General features: G+C 35.7%; 1 protein-coding gene across 9 annotated transcripts in view; it reads right to left on the reverse strand.

Annotated features, from left to right (window-relative positions):
• The window catches only part of DMD (dystrophin), a 1,072,200-nt gene that overhangs the window by 672,283 nt on the left and 373,998 nt on the right, over positions 1-25,919 (reverse strand). For all 9 annotated transcript variants that reach the window (XM_033051053.2, XM_033051056.2, XM_033051052.2 and 6 more), the window contains 4 exons: positions 16,753-16,876; positions 9,266-9,353; positions 1,932-2,173; positions 17-197 (listed from right to left, as the gene is read on the reverse strand). In XM_033051053.2, coding sequence (XP_032906944.1) covers positions 17-197; positions 1,932-2,173; positions 9,266-9,353; positions 16,753-16,876 — 635 coding nt within the window. The remainder of the gene's footprint in view (positions 1-16; positions 198-1,931; positions 2,174-9,265; positions 9,354-16,752; positions 16,877-25,919) is intronic.

The following is a 25,919-nucleotide window of genomic DNA, read 5'->3' on the forward strand; positions in this document are numbered from 1 at the left end:
TTGTCAGAACACTTACTGGTCTCTAGTTGCTTTTCTCTGGCATGCATGTCAGCAAATATTTGTTTGAAATGGCTGGTAAAAGCAGCAAGATCAGCATCCAGAAACACTGGTCCTTGTTCTTTCTCCTTGAGTGCTTGACTTTGAGCCTTTAGCCGTTCAATCTGAGGCTGCAGGGTTGACATTCGAATGATTTCATCCTGAGTGTTCAAACAAAAAAAATAAAATCAAGATACAGCTACCCAAGAAATGAAACCACTAGTGCCATGAAATCACCCAACTGTTTTTCTTCCAAATATATCAGTTACAATACAAACCAATTCAACATTTTAAACCTTTCCTCACAAATCAATACCTCTACTCCCAATAAAATTGTTAATTGATACCACTGCTTAAAGTCACCTGAAAATCACTTTCACAAGACATTATGCTCAAAGAAAATAAGGTAGATTGTACATTAAAATTTCAAGCCTAAGGAACATCCTTTTCATGTGAAGCTGAGAAGAGAAAAACACCACATGTACCATAATCCCATGTCTGTTAGAATATGTACAGACAAAATAAAATGAAGTAGAAAAGGAGAGATGAAGATGCCCTGTGATTTCTAGCAGCCTAACAGTACCACATTAGCGGCTAAAGTTAAGATTAGGACAGCACAGAGCAATTGTAAGGGCCTTTCAGGGAACATCTATTCCAATTACTGATTATTGCAGGGCTGACAAGTTAAAGCTTGTTGATAAGGACATTTTCCAAATGGCTTCTAAAGACTGACAGGCTGGGGGCAGCGACCACCTCTCCCTTTTTGTTACAAACCTCATCTTTTCTGTTATACTCTTTGAACACCCTCCCACTCCAGCCTAAACCTCCCTGGCACAGCTTTGAACCATGCCCATGCACCCTGTGCCTGGACACCAGGAGAAGAGATCAGCACCTTCCTCTTCACTCCCCCTTCCGGGAATCTGTAGAATGCAATGAGGCTGCACTATTGTACCTTGCATACACTGTGACATATGCAACTACAGAATATAAAAGAAATTATCAAAATAAGCCAAATGTGCAGTTCACAGCAGAGCTATTCAAAACAAAGTTTTCTGCATGAGAACAGAGACCTCTGTAGGCACAGTGCCAGCTTGGAGATATCTGAAAATTGAAGTAATAGCATAGATCTCAATTTGGGTTTCAATATTTTCTCTTTGAGAGCTTCTGGAATCTGACATTTCCTAAAATCAAACTTTTACAAGTATATAATGCAATTTATAGTGCAATACTACATCTCAATATGTAGCATGCTGTCAATCAATATCAGCTTTTAAGCCCCCCACCCACAGAGCTGTCTACAGTAAGAGAGAGAAGTAAATTTGTATGGTGGTTCAGCACACAAATAAAAACAATTGGGGAGAATTGTAAGTGAATTGGTGTGACAGTTTTTGTACTACTTCTGTGATTCTCTCGCATTGTGACAGAAGAATATTTCTCCATTTGACTACACAGCCCACACTGAATCAGAACACAGTGTATGTAAGAAGTAAAGTGGTCTGCAAAGGCAGAATTTTGGACTTGAAGACAGTGTTCTGGCACAGATCTTTAACAGAGGTGATGAGCAACATTTTCTTAATGAGGAACCAAAGACACAGATTTTTACATGGAAATGAAATATGAAAAAGACTTTAGGCACACAGTTCCCTCTAAGTGTCTAAGTATCCTAATAACTAAATATGCAGGGCATTATTTTAAAGACCCATATCCTGGATTCTATTTCCTCTTTATTTCTTTACCAGTCTTTCCTTGTCCTGAAAAAATATTTTCAATAATTACTTTGTAAATCCAAGGAGTCCATTTACCATTTTTATACTGAAATTTTGTAGGTCATAATCTGTTCCTTGAACACCTGTGAAGTACAAATATCATAAAAAACTTGAAGAAGAATCTCTAACCTTGCATCTTTCTAACTGAGTTTTTACTGTTGCAGGATCTGTTGCTGGTGTGGGTTGTGCTTTCAGCCAGTTTTCTGCGGTAATTGCTGTCTGCTCCAGTTGCTGCAGCTGGGAGTAGAAGTCAATGATGTTATTTTGGTACTCCAGCCATGCCAGTCTTTCACTCAGCAACTGACAGAACTCAATCCAGCGGCTCTTTAGCTGCTCTGAGGCTTGTCTAATGTTGTCAGGATTCAGACCCTCTAGAGAAACAAGAGAAGAAGATGCTTAAAAATAAACAAGTTACAAAGAAAAGAAAAAAAAAAAAAAGGGTAGTTTAGTTTAACAGTTCCATTTCTCTATTTGAGAGCTCATAAATTCACTTAATGATTTATCACCAAGTAGCAGTTCTGAATCTACTGATGTTACACATTAGTGGGGAGAGCATATAAAAAATATTTAAAGTTGCTGTCTGGGTACTTTTGTTGCTATGGGAATGAATTATAAACTATATTAAAGTACAAGAATGGGAATAAAGAAGAAAGTAGAGATACAACACATAAAGCTAATTAAAACTGCTGTAAGAAATCACAAAATATCTGACAGCTGGATTTTGAAAACTATGCCTGGACTGTAATTAGATTTTAATGTACAAGACTCTTGCTGGTTTTTCTTCTATAAAATATTCTGACTACAATTAATAGGAACTATATTCCACAGTTATTTAGAGGTTTCTCATAATCCAACCCATATATTTTGCATTACACATTATTTTAGAACTAAACATAAACACTAAGGAATAAACAAAGGACCAGTTCAAGCCTCCATCTAGAGCAGTCCTGAGCGTCCGACAATGACTATGAGGAGACAGTAAGGAGAGAGCCAAGAAATCATAGTTGATCCTTCTCTATGGTTATTTTCAAAGTGGATTCTCTGATGCAGTTTGCCTACTTCTGTCTGTTGTTCAATAATCATGCTTATAATAAAGTTCATAAAATAAAACTGACTTTGATTATTACAGACAAGGAAATTATTTAGAACAATTAAATGGTAAAAAGAATTTTCTTCACTTTCTGGGAAGAAAGTAAAGCAATACATATGAAAGATAAGAAAATATGTCTCAAAATAACATATTTCATAATCACTCTGTAACTTGAACAAAGTTTGACTTGAAAATAATATTAACTTAATCATCTCATTTATCTTTCAATGGAAGTTTAAATGTAGTCCCTAACATTTTTAATTGTAATGACATGTAATGATATACATTGCAACAGGACCAATATTGATTTCAAAATTAGTAAAATTCTCAAATCACTGAACAATGCCATATGCTTTAAAACACTTTTAATAACATCATCACATAGTCATACAATAGCCAACCACTTAAACGGAAGCTATATTGTTATCAAAATAATAAAAATTAAAGTATTTTTCTTTAAAGCAAGTTTAAAAGCAAATGCTCTACTTCTGCAGTCTTTGACACACTACTGAATATGGGTTTTCTGGTTTGCAATCTGCATTCCAAATCCACAGGAAAGTTTCTTTACCAGGATTAAAAATTACTGAAGTTAGGGCATAGAAAACAGGGTCCATAGAAAATAGGTCTATTACAGCTAAATACTGTAATAAAAACTAATGAAAAGTACTAGAATTTTTTTATAATAACCTAAGAAATTGCTATAAGGCATGCTATATGGTAAACCACACCAAATGATAATCAGGGATCATGTGTGTTATGAAGCACCATAGGGCTCTAGCAAATCCTGTTCTGGATTCAGCTCAGGGCTGTTTCATTCAGAGTTGCTTGGAAACAGCCCACTTGGAAACAGACTGTGCAGTACCTGATAGCATTTCTCTGGATATGCTTTTTCTCTGGAATGGTGTCCCAGCCAAAAAAATTGTACAGCATTTCAAAAAGAAAAACTGTAAGAAAAATAGAAAGCCCAGTACTGTTGGGAGGTAATGGTAAGCGGTGATTGGAGCAGCTCCACATCCACCTTATACTCAAAAACTGAAGAGCACATTTTAAGGATTGAGCAAGGATATAAAATGCACCTTGAAGCATGAAGAGATTAAAAAAAAAAAATTGACACATCTTAACAAAATCCAGAAGTGATCTTGTTGTCTGTGAGAGTGTGTGAGCATCTGGGGATGTGGTACCATAACTAAATTTTCTAGAAATGTAATTTCTAATGAGCACATGAAGAGGTAGAATAAACCTGAATGGCACAGCATATCTGAATTAAAACACTCACAGACAACCAGGCACACAGATACTAAATCTTAACAACAGCAAGAACAAACATATGTATAGACAATAAGACTTTAACTATGCTGTATTTCAACAATTGTTTCTGTTGTGGGTTGGGTATAAAAATGCTGTATATTTGTAACAGAGAGCAGATTATCTTTGCCACTGTGTTCATTATTATCTCTGAACCTGGAAGACATTGCTTGTGAATTTGGCAGACTAGATATAAAAAGATCACTTTATTTATTCCTCCATTCCTTTCTTTTCAGCTGCCACAGTCTCCCAAGTACCCTTAGGCGAGATTATGATTACCAGAAGTGCAGTTATGGATTCTCCACACATAATAATACTTGTCACTGCAATATTTTCTTCTAGGATTCAGAGATGACTGTATTTCAGATGAAGATCTAGATTCACCAGATCCTCCTTTCTTATTTTTCTCATAGGTCACTCTTCACATGGCACATTTAAATATGTGAAAATAGCCACTATTATTCAATTTTTCTTTAATTCTTTTCTTTAACATCTAACCTTTGAGTCTAAATGTGATTCCATAAATACATAGAGAAGGAAATGCTTTTGTTCTTCATGCTCCTGAAGTGGACAGTACAAAACTGGTTTATGCAGAGTCATGTTTGGTAAAATATTGCAGAGATGTACCTTCCTAAGGCAAAATATCCTACTGAAACTAAGATAAAATCTCCATAAAATGTTTTTATAAACCTCTTATTTCTCAGCCCATTCAGGTAAATCAAAATTGTCCATCAGATGCTAGCATGTCACTTCCAGAAGGCTGTAATAAAATGGCTGTTACTTGGGCAAGTTTAACCCATTCGTGAAAAGCAAGAATTTCACAGAATTGTTAGGGTTAGGAGGGACTTCTGGAGATCACCCAGTCCAACCCCTGTGCCAAAGGAGGGTCACCCAGAGCAGTGACACAGGGACATGTCCAGGTGGGCTTGGGATGTCTCCAAAGAGGCAGATCCCATGACTTTCCTGGGCAGCACTGGGTTACACTGCTCTGCCACCCCCAAAGTAAAGAAATGCTTCCTCTCAGTTGAGATGGAACTTCCTGTGTTTTACTTTATTACTCCTTAATAAACTCCATTATTCCTTGTCCTGTTTGAAGCTTTCTTCTGTGATACCTACTGATTTCTTTATTAACTTAAGCAACTTTACTGCACAAGCAGGCAAAGAAACAATTTAAAATGCATTTTCCAGCAAAACATTATTTTACGAATAGTGGTTGGTTCATAACATTTTCATGTTTAACATTCTAAAAGCTTCTGGTATAATCATTGTATAAATATACTGTACCCAGAGGAAACAGATCATTATCTGAAGTGCATCCATTAATTTTATTACCTTGTATACTGCACATAACAAATTGTGCCTGAATATTTTTAATTGTGCAGCACCTTACGTGCAAGTGCTTTGGAATTGCCTCTTAATAAGAAATATATCTTGTTAAGTGCATCTGTCATTTGCACAGTTCTGTGATAGAATAATGTGATATTATTTGGGTTTTTTTAGCTCTTGATTCTTGTGTAACTTACAAGATAATGTATTTCCTCCACAGAATGGTGGCAATTTGAAATTACATGTTTTATTGCAACAAATTGTTTTGTATTCACTTTAATGCTTCTTGTCAAAATTCTCTGATTATTCATTTTTATGTCCTGTTTATTTTATTCTAAACTACTATAATAGCCTAGTGTCCACTCAAACTGCTCAACTGCTTCACTTATGCATCAATGGATATTTTATTCTATTTCCTAACATGACTTAGTAAAGAAAAACAAAACAGATTTTTTTTTTCCTACAAACACTGGCAAACAGAATATATAGGCTTTCACTGATTACAACCATCAGAATTCTTTGAAAGAGAGGCAGAGCACAGCCCATGTGGGCAGTTGGGTAAAGAAGCATCCACCAAAAACATCAATGATTTTCCTTGTGATGGGCAAAGCCCTTCAAAGGGCAACATCCAGACACCCTGCCTACAAACACAGGAACTGCTATGCTGGGGGAGAAGGCACTTCTTTCCAGTGCAAAATACTTTTGCTGACAGTGGTTGACAACATTTACATAAGGCTAGAAGAGTGTCCTGTGTAAGTATGTTTCCTCAGAATATTTCCCTCTGCTCAGGAACAAATAAATTAAACTCTAAATAAACCAATCCAGTTCTCTCCAGAATCCTGGTTTTTGAACTTATTTCCTCTCCTACCTATCACAGGAAAAAACAAATTACAAGAGAAGTTCACAACATCCTGAAATTGCTGTTATAATCTACCAGAAGTCTCATCTTTTTATGCCCTTCATCTGTTATATTCAGAATCTTCAGAAAGAATATTTTACATATGAACTAAAGGCAGGAATTCAGTGCCAGCATAATTGGAATCTTAAGGAATCTAATCATTATTAGTCCAGATCTAATTGACACAAAATAAAAATTAACAATACAATTAAAATTGTCATCACTTGACTTCTTAACTTATCCATGCCTTAAATCTGTTTGCCTCACGTGGTCTTTTAATTACAGATCATACTGTAATGCATGACAATCACCAATTCAATCACTGACTCATTTCCCTAAGGAATAACAATGGGAGCATCATCATTTTTCATCTGTAAATTGTGGTGGTTAGAAAGGTTTCGCATTAAAACAACATAGTACATTTTCCCTCCACTAGATACTAAACTGCAGATCTCTCAAAAATCCATACATGAATTAATTCCAGTTCCTTCCCATTTTTAAGGAAGAGTTCCAGGAAGGTATGAAGGAATAATAAGGTTGCTCCAAAAAATGTAACTTTTGAGATTCAGCAAATCTTTTTTCCTGTTCTCAGTCAATAAAACAACAACCACAAAATTACACAAGACATAAACACTATAGAAATTTAGTCGAATTACTGTGGAAAATATAAAGCTGCATAACTCTACTACAGTTTGAAATGAAGTTTAGAAGTTAATATTTTTACTTAACTTTTATTTCACTTTCAGTTGAACTAAATTGGAACCATTAACTGTAATTAGATCATAATGATTGGAAGGAAAGACAAATAGAGAATATATCGTATACAAAAGTACAATGGCTTTACAATGGCAGTTAACTTCCTCTACCCTCAAGGAGTAATTTTGAGCATTTCACAGGACATTCCATTTGCAAATTCTTCATAATTCTCATCAACGAATGTTAATTATTTATTCTACTCTTTACTGCTGGTAATTACTGCATTAATTAACCATTCCAAACACTATTCTTCAATTTGCCTTTGCATTAGTGCACCAGTTGAAACACAAGGTTTCAAGTCCAGAGGAAATGTTTCTCTTTTCAAAGAGATTGTTTCCTCCCTAAAACCTTCACAATAAGAGATCTTAATTTTCACAGCCAATTAATCTGTCAGCCACACTAGAACATTTTTGCTACCAAGGCTACCACAATATAATGCATGACACAGACCTTAGAGCAGCTGACAAAGTTGAAGAAGTTGATAAAGTCATGCTTGCTAACTTAGCCTACCCTGTGCCTGCCATCCAGTTGGAATATGTGCTTCCTAAAAAAAGAGTTGTGATTTGAGAAATACTGGAAATAATTATATGCACATCTAGTCACATAAAATCATGAATAAGAATGGACCCATGGACTCAGGGAGAGAAGAACAGTCTTGAGTTAAAACCCCATGAGAATAATTAAGACAGAGGTGAGTGTACTTGATACATAACATGGTAGGCACTACAGTGCAGGATAAGTATTATTTAAGATAGTAATGAGTTCTGCAACTAACACCAAAATAAGTCATCATAAAGTACTGAACTAAACTAAACTGGAATTCTTGAGGTGCAGGTCTGCATTTGTCCAATGGAAGAGTGGGGCATGGCTAAATGCGCCCTAGACAGATTCTGCCCAAAATAGGAATCTCAGGGTGTCAGCATGCAAATCTCAGATGCTTCCCAAAAAGTCACATATGATCAATTCTCCCAAGAAGAAAACATTAAGAAAAAAAAAAAAATCTGAACTTTTTATATCATCAATAAGGAGAAGTTCCCAAATTATTTCAAACAGGGTGCAGACGTTACCAGACTGTGCCTTCAGTCTATTAATTCATGGCATCTGGGAAGGAACTCATTGTAGCAATTGTTACAGCAATGATAATTAAATATGTCCTACATGCTCATACTTAAGCAACATAATCGTAGGATCCCATCAAGTTTCTTTAGCTTGGCCAGTTAGTATCTCAGATTTAAAGCATTTCACTTTTAGTAACTTAATTATTGGTTATTTGTTGTAAAAATTTAAAAGAAAATATATGTTCCAAATATCAGTTTATTCAGCATCAGTATTTCGGGTAATCCTATCAGTATGACAGATGCTGGCCCATGTTAATTATTTATTGATTGCAAGGCAAGACATTCTTTAATAATAAGAACAATGACATGAGTTACAGTTTTACTGTCATTTACCTTTCTTTGGGTTTTGGTTTTCCCTTATTTAAAAGTTCAAAAGAATGGAATAATGTAATAATTTATTTGGGGGGGAAAAAAAAAGACAAAACCCTTGCACCTATTTTTCTTTGTTCAAGTGTTGTATAAATGTTTACAGCTATTATCTTCAAAAATATCAAAAATTTCTTCCAAATCCCAATAAAATTCTATATTTTCTATGATACAGAACATTACAGAAATATGCATATTACAAAACATACAGTGTATATTAAAAGTCAGGAAGATTTTTTTTTCCCCAACTGGTTAAAGTAATGCCTTTGGAGCTAACTCAGATGTGTTAATGTACTTCAAAGCTTAGAGAATTCAGAAAATAAGATTACAACTCAAGTCTCTGCATAGAACAGATTGTTAATATACAATTTATTACTGTGAGTTTCTAACACATTTCTTTGCATGGCACTAAAGCAGTAATACTTCTTTTCCTCTTTTCTAATTAACAGATTTAACATTCAGAAATAATAAAAAAATATAAGGCAATATCACTTTACCGTTCCATTTAGACAGTATGTGCTAATATAATTCTTGTGATAAATATGAACCTGTTCGTTTATCAAATCCCTAAGAAGATTATCTAAAGCAACTCCCATGTAATTACCATTCACCATCTGTTCCACCAGGGCCTCAGCTGATCTGCTGGCATCTTGCAGTTTTCGGTACTTCTCTGGCTTTTCTCGCTGGATGGCCTGCAGCATGACAGGAAAGGTGAGCATTTCAACAGAGGGATTCTGAACAAGAAAGTAATTAATCTCAGGGATGTCTCCTGATTTCTTGAGACTTTTTAACCCATCATATTGCCCTGATTGCCCCCTGATTTGCAATGAAAGCAGCAGGTACCATAAACCACCAGGAAGGGAGTCAGTCAAAAGTCAAATACAAAAACTGGGAGTCAGAAAACAACAGAGCTGACAAATGGCACACATCAGTATTTTATAGACACATAAAAGACATAGAAATTAAGAGCTATTTGAATCGCAATATTTCAGAAAAAAAATTTTCATTCTCAGAAATGCCTTTTGGAAGAATAAGATTTGCTCATTTTCATGGTAAATGCCAAAAAAGACCACTCTCACCAAATCACAGGTATTCACAGCATTCTACAGTATCAAACCCATAAAAATTTTATTGCTTATACTACTATTTTGTTTGAAAACAAAATAACAGTAAAATGCATATATAAGAGCACATACAACAAACACCCCTATATGGGCTATTAAGAAGAGTTAACTGCAGATTTAATAAAGGATTCTCATTATGTATTGTACTTAATGCCTTTGATTCACCTTTCTGTAAAGAAAAATTTTTCACCAATATTCAGGCCAACTAATCAGGCCTAGTAAAGGCCAGCAGCTAAAATTACAAGATATTGTAGGAGTCTAAATTGAAATATCGTTTTGGGTCAGTAGAAAAGTAAACTTATTTTAGATCTTACAGCCCATCAATGCTGTTCTTGTAATTAAAACCATGAAGTCACTTCATCGATGTTAAACTAAATAAGTTGTATAATTTAGGTGCAATTTAGAAGTTCAAAGATGCAACAAGTCAAGTTTGATACCAAAAATAAAAGAGACTATATATCTCCCAGAGATCCTGACCAAGACAGTATCCCGTAAATCAAGTCCCTCATTTCCTGCAGCAGATGCATGCTTACAAGAGGATATGTCCCCCAAATCCTTCATGATGTATATGAAAATATAACACTTGGCCCTGGTTGCAGTTTCCCAGGCTGGCTGACCCCACTGGGCTTATCCATCACCTGTTTATTTCCAAAGCAAAGGTAGATGCTGCATGACTTCAAAAAGGTTCTTTAAGTTGCAAAGAAAGTTCAAGTAGGTGTCCAAGAATGCACTTAAAAAAAAAACCTTATACACTTAAATTTGGAAATGCTATTTTTCAAAGAGGTTGTTGCACATATATGGAATGAAGATAAACACTTTTGAAAGAATCCTCTTAAAATAACTTTTAAAATGTGATGCTTAAACTATCTTCATTTTAACAAGAAGCAGCTCCCTGGAAGACTTTGTAGTTGAGGGGACACAAAAACTTGAAAGAGTTTTCAATAAATTCATGTTTTTCCTCAGCCTACCTATCACTGCTATTTATTTGTACATACAGAAAGGGTTAAACAGCAGGATTTGTAACAATATCTCAAAGATTATTTTTAACACTGTCACTAAAACAATTTTGGATAAATAAAATATACAAAGAAAATTTATTTAGATAATAATAAAATATTTTGGTTTTTGCAAACATGTCTTTAATATATAACTAAACTGCCATTTAAATATTACTACGTTTGATCCAAATAAGTTACAGATGACTGTATGAATTATCTCTCATTTTTGTAGGTCAATAAAATCTTGTACCATTCCACAGAACAATTTAAATATTTTCCAAATTAAAAAAGTAAATTAACTCCCTGCAGAGTTCCAAAATCTCTTACAGAATCTTAATTAATACTACTCTGTCTATAATGCCAGGTATAATTAACATGAGAATAACTACAGAGAACTCGAAGGAATCATTGAAACACTAAAATATACTGAAAATAATTCTACTCCGTCTGTAACACCAGGTGTGTAATTATCATGCGTATAACTGTAGTGAGCAGAAAAAAATCATTTAAAAAACCCCCCCAAACTTCCCAAAATATGCTAAAACTTATATTTTCAAAATATAAAAATGAGATGACATATAAGCATGTGGAATTTAACCCTTCCCTGCCAGCATATGCTGTGTGTGCAGGGAAACATGGAGAAATGTCCACTTCTTTCCTGAAAGATGCAAGTTCCCAGGTCCTGGTAAAAAGCAAAAGCCCTATGTATGGAGTCCTTAAAAACATAAAAGGTTTCTCACATATCAAACGTTCTCTCAACTATTTTTCTCCATTCTTTTTAATATAATTGGCATATATTATACAAGAGAAGGTCTAACTCTGGTTACAGGAGGACAAATACACACAGGAAGCCAGTGATAACCAAAGGAGGAGAGATTGAACTCGGTTCCTCACACAAAGACAAATGATGTGACACAGGGAGAAAGGAGGAAATTCACTCCAGTTACTTAAAACACTGATCACATGTTCCTGCCTTAGTGTGTACACTCTGCCATCATTTGCCAAACCTGCAAATTGTGCCTTGGGTATTTAACATCCTCAGAAGTATTTCTATAACTCTGTGTCATTTGCCTAGAAATAAATGGACTAGTCCTGGAAACACCTCTCATTTATCCCTTTGGTTCTGTTTCCTTAATTTTTTCCTTTACTGAAGTGGACCATACTGATCCAGGTTCATTTAAGACACAAGTGGAACAGGATAATTTTGAAGAGATTTGTAAAGCTTTAAAACTTAAATTTTGTACATTGTAATAGGCTCTTTTATTCAATAGTGGCTAAGGCACTTCAAAATATCTCCAAATATATAATCTCTCATATTTTTAACTTTTTTTGCTTTCTGGAAAAAGATTTTTCAGGAAAAAAAGATACACCAATATTAGAGGGAATGGTTAACTTTACAGGCTTTTGTCCAAGCAGAGATTAATTCTCTTTTGGACTAATTTGCAACAGACAATGTAAATGTATTATAGCCCAGTTTAAATTGATTGAAAAACATTATAAATTCAAATTTAGCTAAATGCTAGTCACAGGTGAAGGGGCTACTTTTACAAATCTAAACAATTTATTTGACCTTGAGATTTTAGTTGGCAGTTAATGACTTCATAACTTAGAAAGTACTGATGGCTGGAGAAATTTGGATGTTTTTATATCAAACCAACATCCTTCTTTGAGAGTTCTGTGGAAGGATGCAGGGCAGCATTACTCCCTGACCTGTGATGGTGACCCTGAGGGCAGAGAGGGCAACATCATCATCACCACCTCTGACAGGCATTCAGCTCTCAAATATCCACGCCCAGCAAAGCATGCCTGGAAAAGGTCACTAAAACAAAACAAACATATGAGAATGGGGATTCTGAGAATGCCAAGAGAACAAATTTAATTGAGTAGAGTTTCTGACATTTTCCCTTACATCTGTTCCTTGTGTTTATCTTTGATTCTGAATTTCTAGGTGCTTCTTCTTGGCTAACCAAAACTCCTTTCAAGGAATTTTATTTCCAATTTCCTGTTGAATAGACTCAAATGCAACTTACTAAGTAAGATTTGCTACCTGAAATTGTGGAGGTTTTTTGCACCTGAACCTTCATATATTTGAATTTTCAATACTGAAAGCTCATTACAGCTTAAAAAAATCATACGAATCCTGAGTCATTCTTAGGTCTGATTTTAGTAAAACACCCACTCTAACTGTAGAATATTTATGGTGGGATGAAGCAAAAAAATATTACTTTGGTAATGTTTGGATGTATCCATTATTTAGGAGTATGACTGTTCAACAATGAAACTTCTGTTCTTATGGTTTTGCAGTCTATCTGCCCAGGTAAGGTAAATATCTTTCTTCTGTATCAGGAAAGGAATGTAAATACTTTTCTTATCCCCAGACATAGGAATGGACCTTTTGCACATATCTAATATATTCAAGCTACATAATACATCTGCCAAAGGCTAATTTCCTGCCAGGATCTGAAGAGTAGCTGGCTTAGCAAACAGAGTCACTGCATTTCATACATCCTGCTCTTGGCTCTGTCTCTCCCAGGACTCCTCTGAGCTGGGATGGGAGCGAGCTTTTGCATTTTATGAATCACCAACGATGGCAAAAGAGATTTCCTTGTGGATTTCATTTCTGACATCTCTGTCTCTCTATCATGCAGCAGACGCACTTCCACTAAATCTTATGGAAGTGACCCCCTCATCCATGAACAATGATGGGCAGCAGTAAGCTGCCACAAGAAAAACAAACCTAAAACTAGTAATCTGTCCCCAAAAGACCAGTAGATAAGAAAATGATCACAAAAAGGCTCTAGGACTCAGCACTGACCAGGCAATAAAGGACAGCTTTGACATCAGCCAAGCACAGGTGTTTTACCAGCACAGGTGTGATATACCAGCTTATGATACCATATAGGCAAAAATCCCTAAATGACAAAGCAAGGGCAAGATGGGGTTTCTGCACACGTGTGGATGGTCAATGGATGCATATATGAGTGCAACACTGCAGTGTGACTGTGGATGTCAGTGCAGTGAATTTGTTCTCAGTACTCGGGTGTTTTGTTTTGGATTCATTATTAGAATAATATTGATAACATTAATGTTTAGGATTTTCTAAATTGTATCTATCCTAAGTCAAGAACTCTTCTTTTTGTGTGTGTCTCATGCTCTGCCAGTGATATACCAAAAAAAAAAAAAAAAAAAAAAGCTGGAAGGGAACACAGCCAGGACAGGTGACCCCCACAACCGGCCAGGGGAATATTCTACACCATAGAACAATGTGCTCAGTGTATAAACTGGGGAGTTACCTGGAAGGAGGCCTGTTTGGATTCAGGGAGAGGGTCTGACCTTGGTCAGCAGGTGGTGAGCAATTGCACTGTGCATCCCTTGTTTGTTATTTACTTTCTATTATCTGAATTATTATTTGCTATCATTATTATATTTTACTTTATTTCATTAAACTATTCTTATCTCAACCTACAAGTTTTACTTTTTTTTCTCCCCATTCCACTGGGGTGGGTAGGGGAAGTGAGCAGGTGTGGTGTTTAGTTGCCATCTGGGCTTAAAGCACAACAGTACAATAAAATCTATTTCAATTATCTCTCACATATGTTTTCCTTTCTGCATTTCGTTTTTTTTAATATGCCTTCCACAACTTTACTAGAGATTATATAATATGTTAAAACACACACTATCTTATTTTCCATTGATTTGAGGTTCATTTTGAGAGAACTAATAACTAAAAGTGTTAGCAAGCAGCAATCAAACTGCTCAAATCAATGAACTGAAGAGTAGTTTCTGCTTTGTCTCTCATTTTATGGATAGTGACAGAGACAAGACCAAGAAAAGTCAGGTCAGGACAAGTTTTAAGACCTTGAATTCATTAAAAATTGATATTTTTCTTTACTTTTTTGAAAAGTGTGTTCAAAGACTTATGCTGAAATCCATTCAACACACAGTACACGTAACACTTGGCAAGTGCCATCTTTCAAGTTCTCACTATCAAGTTAATACATGTAATAGCATATTTTCTCCCTTAGAGCAACTAGAAACCCCTAAATGTATTATAAAATGTATAAAATGTTCATTTTAAAAGCAGTGACACTCCGTAAAATTAAAATGGGTTTTGGCTCTTAAAAATATTTTCAATGTTGAAGAAGGATTCCTATTGATTTTGTCTTATATCTACTTGGAATTGCTGGTTTGTCTCAGACCTCCGTTGATACAACAAATCTTTTTCCTTTACTGGGAAAAAAAAAAGCTGGAAATTCTTTTGTTAGCAATTAATTTATTAAACTTCCAAGGAGATCAAAGGACCATCAAAGGAATATCTCCTGCTATCTCTAGTGTCTTGAATTCAAACTTTAAATGCTCATGCAGTGGTGAAATTCCATGTATCTTTCTCCACAATTATGTGTGTTTTCACCAGCTGAAAAGAGACCTAGATAGATGTGGTAGGTAATGGCCTCGCAGTCCCAGTGCTCTTCCTCAACATCAGCAAAGGCAAGGCAAGAGCCAGTGAAATTCCAGCAGGGACCAAATGAGGTTTGTGGTTCACCCACCTCCACTCCTTCACTTGCAGAAATCACCAACTCCTCAAAAGCTAAGAAAGCAAAGGAGGAGGAAGGTGAACCATGGCTCCTGGATCCTTTAATGCTTTTATAAAATCTTAGCATGAGGTAGAACCAGTGGGAAATCTGAGAGTGAGGGTAGCCTGAGTCATTTGTAGGTCAAGATGAGTTAATTTTCATCCTTGAAATAAATATGTTCCTAAAAATGTGAATATATGAAAAAGAAATGAATATTTTGGGTTTTTTTCTGTTTCTTTCTTTTAAAATTAAGATTGGTACACTGCATATCTATTAATGTATTAGATGAATACTATTAGTATGGAAGCACGTGAACCCATCAAATCTACTTTGTATGTGATCCAGGCTGCATATATATGTATATTTATATATATTTCACATAACCTGAAGTTGTGGAATGAATTTATTTGATATATTCCATTGGAATGCATAATTTCTAGCACTCACAACAATATAAATAAGAATTTATCATGGAATTTAAAAATGTACAGTTACAGTCACTAAATTCCATGTTACTCAGTGTTATTATAGCTGATTTATGATGCAAAAGCAGAAAATGAGTAAAAAACAGGAGTAAATCTAAATTCAATGCAGTAACTTTGTTTCATCTCTTTGTGTTCTAGGAGTATCTATCAACACAAGTTTTAATGACATTCCATAACATACTATGCTACTATCTGAGATAATTATAAAAAACACCCAGTTCTCTTACTTGGAAAAGATGGGCATTTTTTCATTGATCTACAAAAATTAAATAAAGTTAATAAGGTTAATTTTCAAGGGCTAAATTCAGTAATTCACTCTGTGGCACACAGACACACAAATATAGCTACTTCTTACGTAGTGCAGAACCATTCACTTTGGCAGGAAAAAAACAAGTTTTGGTTCTGATATGGTACTACAATAGAGTAAAAAAAAAATCCCCAATAAAAGCCCCAGGGAAACTGGTGATTGTTACATATTTTACAGGTCTGTAAAATGAAATAGTTATAGATTTTCTTTAGCATCCACTCCAGTGACACTTTTCATATTATTCAATTTATGTATGTATAATGCCAAATTAAGCTGTCAGTATAGAATGATGTTGCATATTTAAGAAATTATTTATAGCCTTTGGTAGAACTTTACCTAAGACTTTCATGGATCTAGAATACCTTAACTTAATATGAATATGTATGAACAAAAACAACAACAAAAATTTATGCATTCAGACAGCCTGTGTAGTAATTTTGGTGCCAAAATCTGAAATTCACAGAAACAGGGAACACTTCTAAATTTATCTTGTACAATCAATGCTTGTCAGTCTACATTTCAAATCGTTTAAACTTGGACTCTGAAAGCACTTTGGCAAGTTGATACAGACTAACAGACATGTACACAAGCAGTTTCTCCTACATTGACTCTTTCCTTGAGGTCTGAGAGGTTCCCTTCCTTCCGAAAGACGGCAAACTCGGGGCTCTGCAGCACTGCCTCGGAGCGGGTCATCCAGCTGTGCAGCTCCGTGGTGTCCGAGTCAAACCTGAGAGAAAAGCACAAAAAGACTTTCAACTTCCACAGTTTCTGGTAACAGGATTGGGAGCAAACATGGTTGTTTAAACAAGTGAATAAACAGCAATTTCTATCAGCAAAAGACAGTTTTAAAATCCCATATCTCATCAGAGAGTTCATAGAACTATTCACTCTAAAATTTAGAAACGTAGAAATACTTTTTCATTTTTAACACCCGATTTGACAGCTGAACAGATGCAATAATTTTCACAGTAAGTATTCTAATTTTTCAAGTTAATGCTTTTGGAAGATATGAAGCAAATGTCTCTTGGTGAAGAAAGAGTACCACAAGTCCTGTTGGCTGAGCTGAGGATGTAGCGCCTATCAACTGATCAAATGCAGCCTTCAAACCTGTGAGATCGCTGTCCCAGCTTCTGATGATGATATTATGAAGGAAATTCAAGCAGAAAAAAATGATGAAAGAAGCTTTTTCTGATTAACTCAATTTCTTTATAGAATGCAATCACTAATCAACAAGAAAAGTATAATTATCCACAGTTAAAACTTTAGAAACCAAAATTAAGATCCTCAAATCTCTGCCCTTAATTTATAACTAGTTTTCACTCTACAGCCCTCTTTACTATATTCAGGTTTTTCCATCAACTCTTTCAAAACTGATCTTAATTTGTGTTAACCACTCTTCAGGCAATGTCTCAAACTGCAGATATTTAAATTACTAATGTTTAGAAATTTCAAATTGTGATTCAGTATCTATTGTAGTTTTTAAGACAAGAAGCTTCAGACTATTTTTTTTCAGTTGTGCCACATTCTCTGCTTGATTGCATTTCTTTACTGCACTGTATGTTCTAATATTTATATCCCTTTTGCAGCTGACTTTCCTACTGCAGCAAAACAGTGATAACACAATAAACCAGAAAGACCTGAGGAAAAAAATAACAATATGTATCTTTCAGTTTGCTTTGTGACTATAGGTTGTATCATTTGCATACATCAAAAACTCTACTTAAAACGGTAACTTGAACAACAATTACACCCCTGGAATATTTAATTATTCAATAAAAATACACTTCATTTATACAAGGGTTTATACTCCTAAAATACAAGAATGTAAGGCAAAACCAGGTGCTACATAAATCTACATATAATGAAATGAAAAATGAATACAAGAAAGAGTTCCATGCTTTAGCTAATATTTGCACTTCCCTTTTTTCCTCCTCCACTGTGATTTTTTGTATTCATAAATAATGAAAGCAAAAGAACGAGAATCACACACTGCCTTAACCTCAGTCCAATATTCTACATTCAAATTCTAAATTCTTAGGAATAATTTTGATAAAAATTTCCTGATAATACAATTGAATACACATTCAAGGAGGAAAAAAGTGACTTTGAAGTAATGGAAGGTGCAGAAACCTTCAGTTTTATAAAGGGCTACAAACTCCAAGGCAAAGGACAAAATAAAATTCCCATATGGTTCAAGGAATGTCTGTGCTGGTAATAGATTCTAATCCCCAGTCAGTTGAGAGATTCTTATTTCAGCTTTTTTTCTGATCATTAAATAAACTGCAATTCTTGAAATAAAATGTTATCCTCTCTTCTACAAAAAATAACTGCATATTTGATGATCTGAGAACACCAGACATCTGATAGCAATGAAGTTTACCAGTCTCTGAGTACTAAAGTTCCTTGACTGCAGGTAAAATTGTATGAGTTCTGACATTTGTTCCATTCTGAAGCTGCAGGCAAGTAGAATTAGTGAGACCAACTCTCCGAAAAATAGCCTGGTTTTACACTGGTAAAGGATGGAAATTGACAGAAAAAATGTTTATCAGTGATCAGTTCTTCAAAAAAAAAGATTTAGTCCTTGCCTCTGCAACAGCTGGAAGAGGAATGGGAACATTTGAGATAGTTTTGACAGTAAAACAAAATAATTAAGGACACATCTCATGGCCATCAGATGGTGGCAAGTATTAGACATAGATCCTTAAGGTCCCTTCCAACTGAAAGCATTCTATAACATGATATGATATGATATGATGCTCTGACATGACAAAGTTGATCCTACATAACAGATTGCTCTGTCACTTGCAGTTTCTTCTGGAGATATATATAATCTCAGAAACAAAGCCTCCTGTTCAAAAAAGTGCAACAGAGAAGAAGCAGAAAAGACATAAAAGTCTAAGTAGCATTTTGCAGTACATAAATGTTGTTAAGAACATATTACCTAGTGAGACAAAAAAAAAAAAAATTACTCTGCCATGTTCATCTCACGTAAAAGGAGGAAACACTGATAGAAATGGTATTTCATCATTCTGCTTTAGTAATTGGATACTTCCTTTTTGAGCACAGCTACAGTTAGAAATTATATTAGCTCTAGATTGATATTGAAGTATAAATAGAGTCATTAAATCTCCTAGGAACAAGAATACTTTAGACATAAAATAGTTCAAGATTGCCTTTCTGTCCCAAAAAACTTCAGTACAGGTAGAGTTTGTAAAAATAGATCAACAGAAGATATTAAACCAAAAATCACTTGAGAAATTACTCTAAATAACTACTTTGAATTAACATGTACAGTAATTTCACGAATACAAGCCGCAGCAATTTGACAAAAATTTTGGTGGAAACCCGGAAGTGCGGCTAATACTCGGGGGCGGCTAATATGTGAATAATTTTCTGACATTTACAACCCCAGACGTGCCAGCCAGGGCGCCGAGCCAAGCACCTGCCAGTAAAAGCCGGCATTTCGCGATTGTTACAAAGTGTTACTCTGTTGCCCTGGTTCCCTGCAGGCAGCACGGGGGGCGGGGAGAGAGGCAGGAGAGCTCTCTTCTTCCCTCCTCTGCCGCAGCCCGGGAGAGAGACGGGGGGACCCCGCGCTGCCATTGCTGCGGCTCGGGGAGGAGGGGGGGGCTCTGCCCCCGCCCTCTGCCGCCGTGGCAGCAGCAGGGGGTGTTCCGTGCCCGGTCGGTGCCGCGGCGTGAGCGGGGCGCACTCTCCGTGCCCGGCCGGTGCCGCGGCGTGAGCGAGGCGCTCTCTCTGTGCCCGGCCGACGCCGCGGCGGGAGCGGGGCCGGGGCGAGCGAACCCAGAGGCGGCGGCCAGCCCCGAGCGGTAGCGCCGGGCTGGGCCACCTGGCCCCGTCAGCAGCCCCTAGCGGGCCGAGCCTGCACAGCCTTAGTTGAGCCAGTAAACCCCTGCCATGCCGCGGTTCTGTTAGCATTTGGCAACTTTGTTGCACGCGGGTCCTCGCTGCGAACCACAGAGCGGCTTATATTCAGGTGTGGCTTATTTATGGACAAAGAACGAAATATTTGCCAACACCTACAGATGTGGTTTATACTCAGTGCGGCTTGTATTCGTGAATTTACTGTACATTGGCATGCTTGCCACCTGAAAAATCCATTTGAAACAAGAGATTTATTCTTCATTCATGCGTCATGCTTTTGGTTTCCACTTAGTCTTTTCTTCTGCTGTTCCACACTATTTTTACTGGTCTCCCAGCCCTCTATATGCTAGTACATGTCAGTTGAGTTCAAATGGAGATTTGTTTTCATTGTAAAATATAAACATATTAACTCTTGTTACTTAGTGATTTTCGTGAGGGTATTTGGGTTGGAAAGTCCATTCAAAGAAAGACAAATGTGATGCATTTAAGTTGTGAAATTTCTCAAAGGTGAGGTTTATGATGTATTTAATAGAGAAAAGGGAAGCCAGAACAAGGAGCCAAATTTGAGCAAATAATTGGTGTTCTAGTAAGAATGGTAATGGGAATCTGAGGTGGGCATATGGCTAAGGATGATCCAGAAAATCAATTTGTGGGGAATTTTCCATGAAAAAGTGACTGGCATAGATTGAAAATATGAAGATGGCATTTGAATACAATTTGAGTTAATAGACGGACAAATTCAATGTTGAACAAGTTCACATAAGAACACAAGGTGTGGAGTATCTTCCTGTCCAGTGCCTATCATAGTACATAATCTTATCTCTAATCTGAATGAATTTCATCTTTAAACTACATTACTATGCTACCATTACCACACACAGACAGTGGCTTCACTACTTTATTCGTTTAACAGACAGAAATTGCTTGAAAATTTCCTTTGCTCATTTGCTTCCTTCCTTCCCCAAACAAAAATCACACTGGGCCTGTCACCACTGTGAATCTTGGGCAGACATGAAACCATGTGCCTACATATTGAGTTGGCAGGGAATGATACGACTTTGATCCAAGAACCACTTTATTGAATTATTTCATTTCCATGTCTGGACTGAAATCCCCAGCTCACCAGAGATCTTTCTCAGCTTGTAGCTCTTTGCTGCCTAGAACATATCAAAGAACAACTTTACAGCACACGGTGCCCATTGGAAGAATTATTCTGATCTAATTCTCTGCTGTCTTTCTTCCTCCTCTGTATTTGTAGCTGATAAGCCTGTAGTTGATAAACTGATTTGTTCTTATCTTCTAATTAAACAGTCAATTCATCCAAACAAATATTTTTACTTTCCTATTTCTTTAGGTTTAGTTGACAAATAATTTTATTTCCTTTTGAATGACGTTTTGACCCTCCCTCTACATTTGTGATACTGTTAAGTTTAGCCTCATCAAATTTACGACCAGTGCATTTCTGTAATGAATACCAAGACATGAAAACAAATTTTAAATCAATCCCAAGGGTGTTTCTCCAGCAGAAACTTCACTAGAATCATCAGGTACAGAGTACTTTTAAACCATCAAAAAAATGTTTAAGTCATCACAGCCTGTAGCAAGTGCTGACTGGTACCACCCCAATAATACTGCAGGTAATTCCAGGGGCTAAATGTGAAGAATACAGATTCTGTTTATTTTTCTATAATCCATTTCCCACCTCACAGGAAGGATAAAGGATAAATGCTTAGTAAGCATTAAGAAATGCCCACGTATGCAATCTTCAACATACCCATAACTTCCTTACACTCCAAATGAAAATGTTTATTAATTATTGCCCCTGTAAGCAACAGAAAACTATTCTGTTGTGTGTCAGCCACCTTTTCCTTTCCTCTGCAAATGGCTACAGACATAATGAAATAAAAAAAAACCACCAGGAAAACTGAAGACATGACTTTCTTCTTTCTGAATTTGCTACCTGTCAATTAGATACAAGATTAAAGATTAGATACCTATCATTACATAACGATACCAGAGCACAAGCTGCATTTCACAAGAGAATAAGGGTCAAACAACCCAATGGAGGGGCTGTAAAAGTAAAAGCTAAGCAATCACCATTTAGCCTTGACTAACATAATTCACTGCACAGAAATGAGATATATAAAACAATAGCTATGAAAAGGACCATTATAAAGTCCCGATAATTTTCCATTTGATAATTTTTTTTCTAGAAACTTTTCTAAATAATGAAGGATTGGAATCACAAATATAATAATTTTTGAAAAAGTGAGGGCTTCTCTCTTTTTAAAAAGTTTATTTAACAGCTGTCAAATGAAAAGAAAAACACTAGATGGAGCAACTATCCTGTTTTAACACACCTTGCTCTTCAAAAGATATCGAGTCTCTTTCAAATCTTCAGATTACATTGTGCCAATAATGACAAGTATGACAAATATGACAAGTAGAATTTCCTTGGAAACCTTAGGAATCACGTAAAAAGATATTTATCAAATTGCAAAATAAGTTATCTTTGGTTGTTGTTGAAGCATATTAATATTACAAATATGTTTAACTACTAGCCGACTCTTACTTGTCTGCTATTTAAAAACTTAGCCTGAACAGAGTAGTTTTCAGATTTTTCTATGATATGCAACCGACCCGTATTTTCCCAGAATATGTAAATACCATGAAAATAAATGTTATCTTGCATCCCTTTCTCCCACTTGCAGGTTTTTTAATACTATAACCTCAGCAGTGTTACATTTATCTCCCATCCTAATGCCTAATACATGCTTTTCAAGTTCTTATTATACAGCTCCAAGTATTTTATCTTTCTCAGTCTCAAATTGAGTCCTGTGGGAAAAGAAGCTTTTCTTTGACTAGTAACAGAACTTAACTCACCTGAGTTATTTTGACATTTTGAAGCATTAGTCCTGAAGCAGTTTCAGATTTGGGGGGGTGGGGTGGGTGGAAGAGAGGGGAAATAAATAAATAAATAGAAGTAATCTGGTTCTTATGTCTGCTTTCTTCCACTTATGGCAAAAACTTGCTTTAAGAGGCAAGAAAAAAATCAACAGCTTCCTTCCCATGCATTAATGCCATAGTAAGCAAGAGCAATGGAAATGTGACATTCAGTCCTGTGGATCTTATTGGTCTACAAGTCAAATTGCTCCTTCTTAATTTCTTCAGTTTAAATAGAGATTTTTGTGCTTTCAATCCTGAGAAAACACCTGGCATTCTAGAAAGTTTGATGCATCAATTGTAGCCATCCATTTTTTCCCCCTTGGCTTAGTAACTGGAGGCCATGGTTTTACACAATACGCTAATACAATAATTTCTGAGTAGTAAAACTACTCTTCCTTCGTTTAGTATCTAGTATCTCTAGTTCACAGAGAATTCACAGTATTTAGTTCATGAGAAGCAAATCTAGAGTACAAATCTTTCCAAACCTGTGGCAACGGGACCTGATGAATTTATTTCAAGCATATTCCTTACAGAAACAATGATGACTAAAGTCTAAAAACAGATGAAAGAAGATGGCAAAACCTGGAGCATTATTCACCACCTCAAAAAAGCCTCAACCCCAATTTGTCTTTTCCTCCCAGGCCTAAAAATACCAAGCAACAGCATGCAGTGTGTTATACTGAAACTGCAGAAAGTAGCCAATGCAATCTGGTTATTGACCTCTGGAAGGTTCTGAGAGCCTTCAGTAATTGCTAGGGCTTTTCCATCAAACCAAAACTTAAGAGTGCATAAGCATCAACTCTTAGTCATTATGTGCTCAGGGAAAATATTGGTTGTAAACACACATGATATAGAATGAATAGGAGAGGTAGGTTGAGAACCCCCATTATTTTAATTTATTTTTAAAAAATCAAAAGGCATGCAGCACTATGGGTTTTTTTAATCTTTGGGTGCAGCTACAACTGAATAGAAACAAAAAACCCCGAGAGATCTTGTGGCCAACAATGCACCCAGAAAATAAATGACTGGTTGTTTGGGAATACAATGGTTTTTCTCCTATCAAAAAGAAGTCTAGGCACCAGTGAACAACGATATTTTAACTGACCACACACATTTTTAGATGAGCTATCTTCTTCCATTATTATGCTTATATCTAGAATAAATTTATATTTTCTATTTTCTTGTATTTGAAAAAGACAACAGCATACAATAAAATGTGTTCATTTTTACATGTCCTCTAAAAAATGTCACAAAAACTGTTATTCTAAGCTGAAACTTTTTCCCCAAAGTTTACTCTCAAAGTGATTTCCAAAGTTATTTATTGGCTGATCTTTCCACTGTAGAACACCTGCTTGCACTTCCTAGAGACTAAAGGTACATAAATTGTGGGATTTGGTGCTTTCTCTGTTCAGTTAGAAATGCCAAAAGGATTATCTGAATGGAGAAACACTGCCTACAGACAACATAACCAACGTTCATCCTACTGCACAGCTGTGGACATTTCCAACATTTACTTTGCACATTCCCAAAATGTAGGCACACTCACAGGTATAACAGTCTGATCTTAGATATCTTAAAGAAAGTACAACTTATTCAATTATCTAAAGTCATCCCAGGCAAAGAGAGAGAATTACAAATTGTTCCATCTTGACTTTTATCCAAAAGTTACACAGAAATTAAATGAATGCACATATTTTAGATAGCATTAAAACAAACCAAAGCCCCTTGAAACCTTGTATGCATGGTAAAAAAAAATCATTAACACTCTGCAAATTTTGTAGCAGATCTACCAGTAATATATCTAAAAGCAATCCTAGTCACAACGTTGATATCACATCCTATTTTCTGTATAAGGATCAATCAGGTTTATATATAAACTTGTTAGTTGCAGTGCTTTAGACAGACACCAGCTAAAGCACTGTAATAACACATAATTATCAGTTTCTATAAACCAAGGTAGTTTGGAAGAAAAACAATTCCCATAATCCAGCTAATTCCTGCCCTTAGGCAGTCTCCTTGCATGATGAGTATGAAGTCTGTATTCCGCTGTGCCCTGCCAAGTTTACTTTCAGTATTAAGGTAAATTAAAAGAATATGAGAAAGAAGGAAAATATATGCCAACAGTAAATATATAATAGTTGAAAATGAACTTCTATGTCAATTGGTCTCCAGTTCTATAATAGTGCATATAGCAACAATTTTCTTGAAGAATTAAAAAACGGGTTTTAAAAATATTCTACTACTTGATTTAGTTTCAACTAACATAAAACTTTCTTTTATAACAGTAGTCTTGCACTTTGCTTCCTTATGAAGGTAGATCTTTCCTAGAATTTTCATGTAAAAAGTTTTAAAATACCAATTATTGAAATACTTTGAAACAGCAGGGAAATTTTCATTCTTAATTCTTCAATTTCAAAAAAAAAGCAGATCACTATTTTAATGATAGGGACCATGCTACACTAAAGGTTTATCACCATATATAAGCTAACAGGGCCTCCATCCTGTTTTACATCTTTGCACATCATTACTGAAATATTATCAGGAATGTTAAGGCTTATAATGTGTAATAAGTAACAACACTGCCATCAAAAAATTCCTTTGACAAATTCAGGAATTACAAGTCTGCTGACAGTCATTGCTCTGCATCATTTTGAATGCTTGTGAATATATTAGCAGAATATAACTTCCACTTATTATTTAATGGTACCCTAGAATATGGGAAAAAACAGATTCCAAATGAGGACTCGGGAGATAGAATCAATTAATTCAAATTTAGTTCACAAACTTTAGACTAATTTAGACTTTATTTAGACCAAGGACTTTCCATAGAAATAGTTACTCAATTTAACAAAAAGGGAGGGAATAACTCTTCTTACAACACATATACAGCACTCCTAAATAATAATGCTGAACTAGAAACCTTACTTTTGGAATGGTTA

This window comes from Catharus ustulatus, chromosome 2, assembly GCF_009819885.2.
Source record: "Catharus ustulatus isolate bCatUst1 chromosome 2, bCatUst1.pri.v2, whole genome shotgun sequence".
NCBI lineage: Eukaryota > Metazoa > Chordata > Aves > Passeriformes > Turdidae > Catharus > Catharus ustulatus.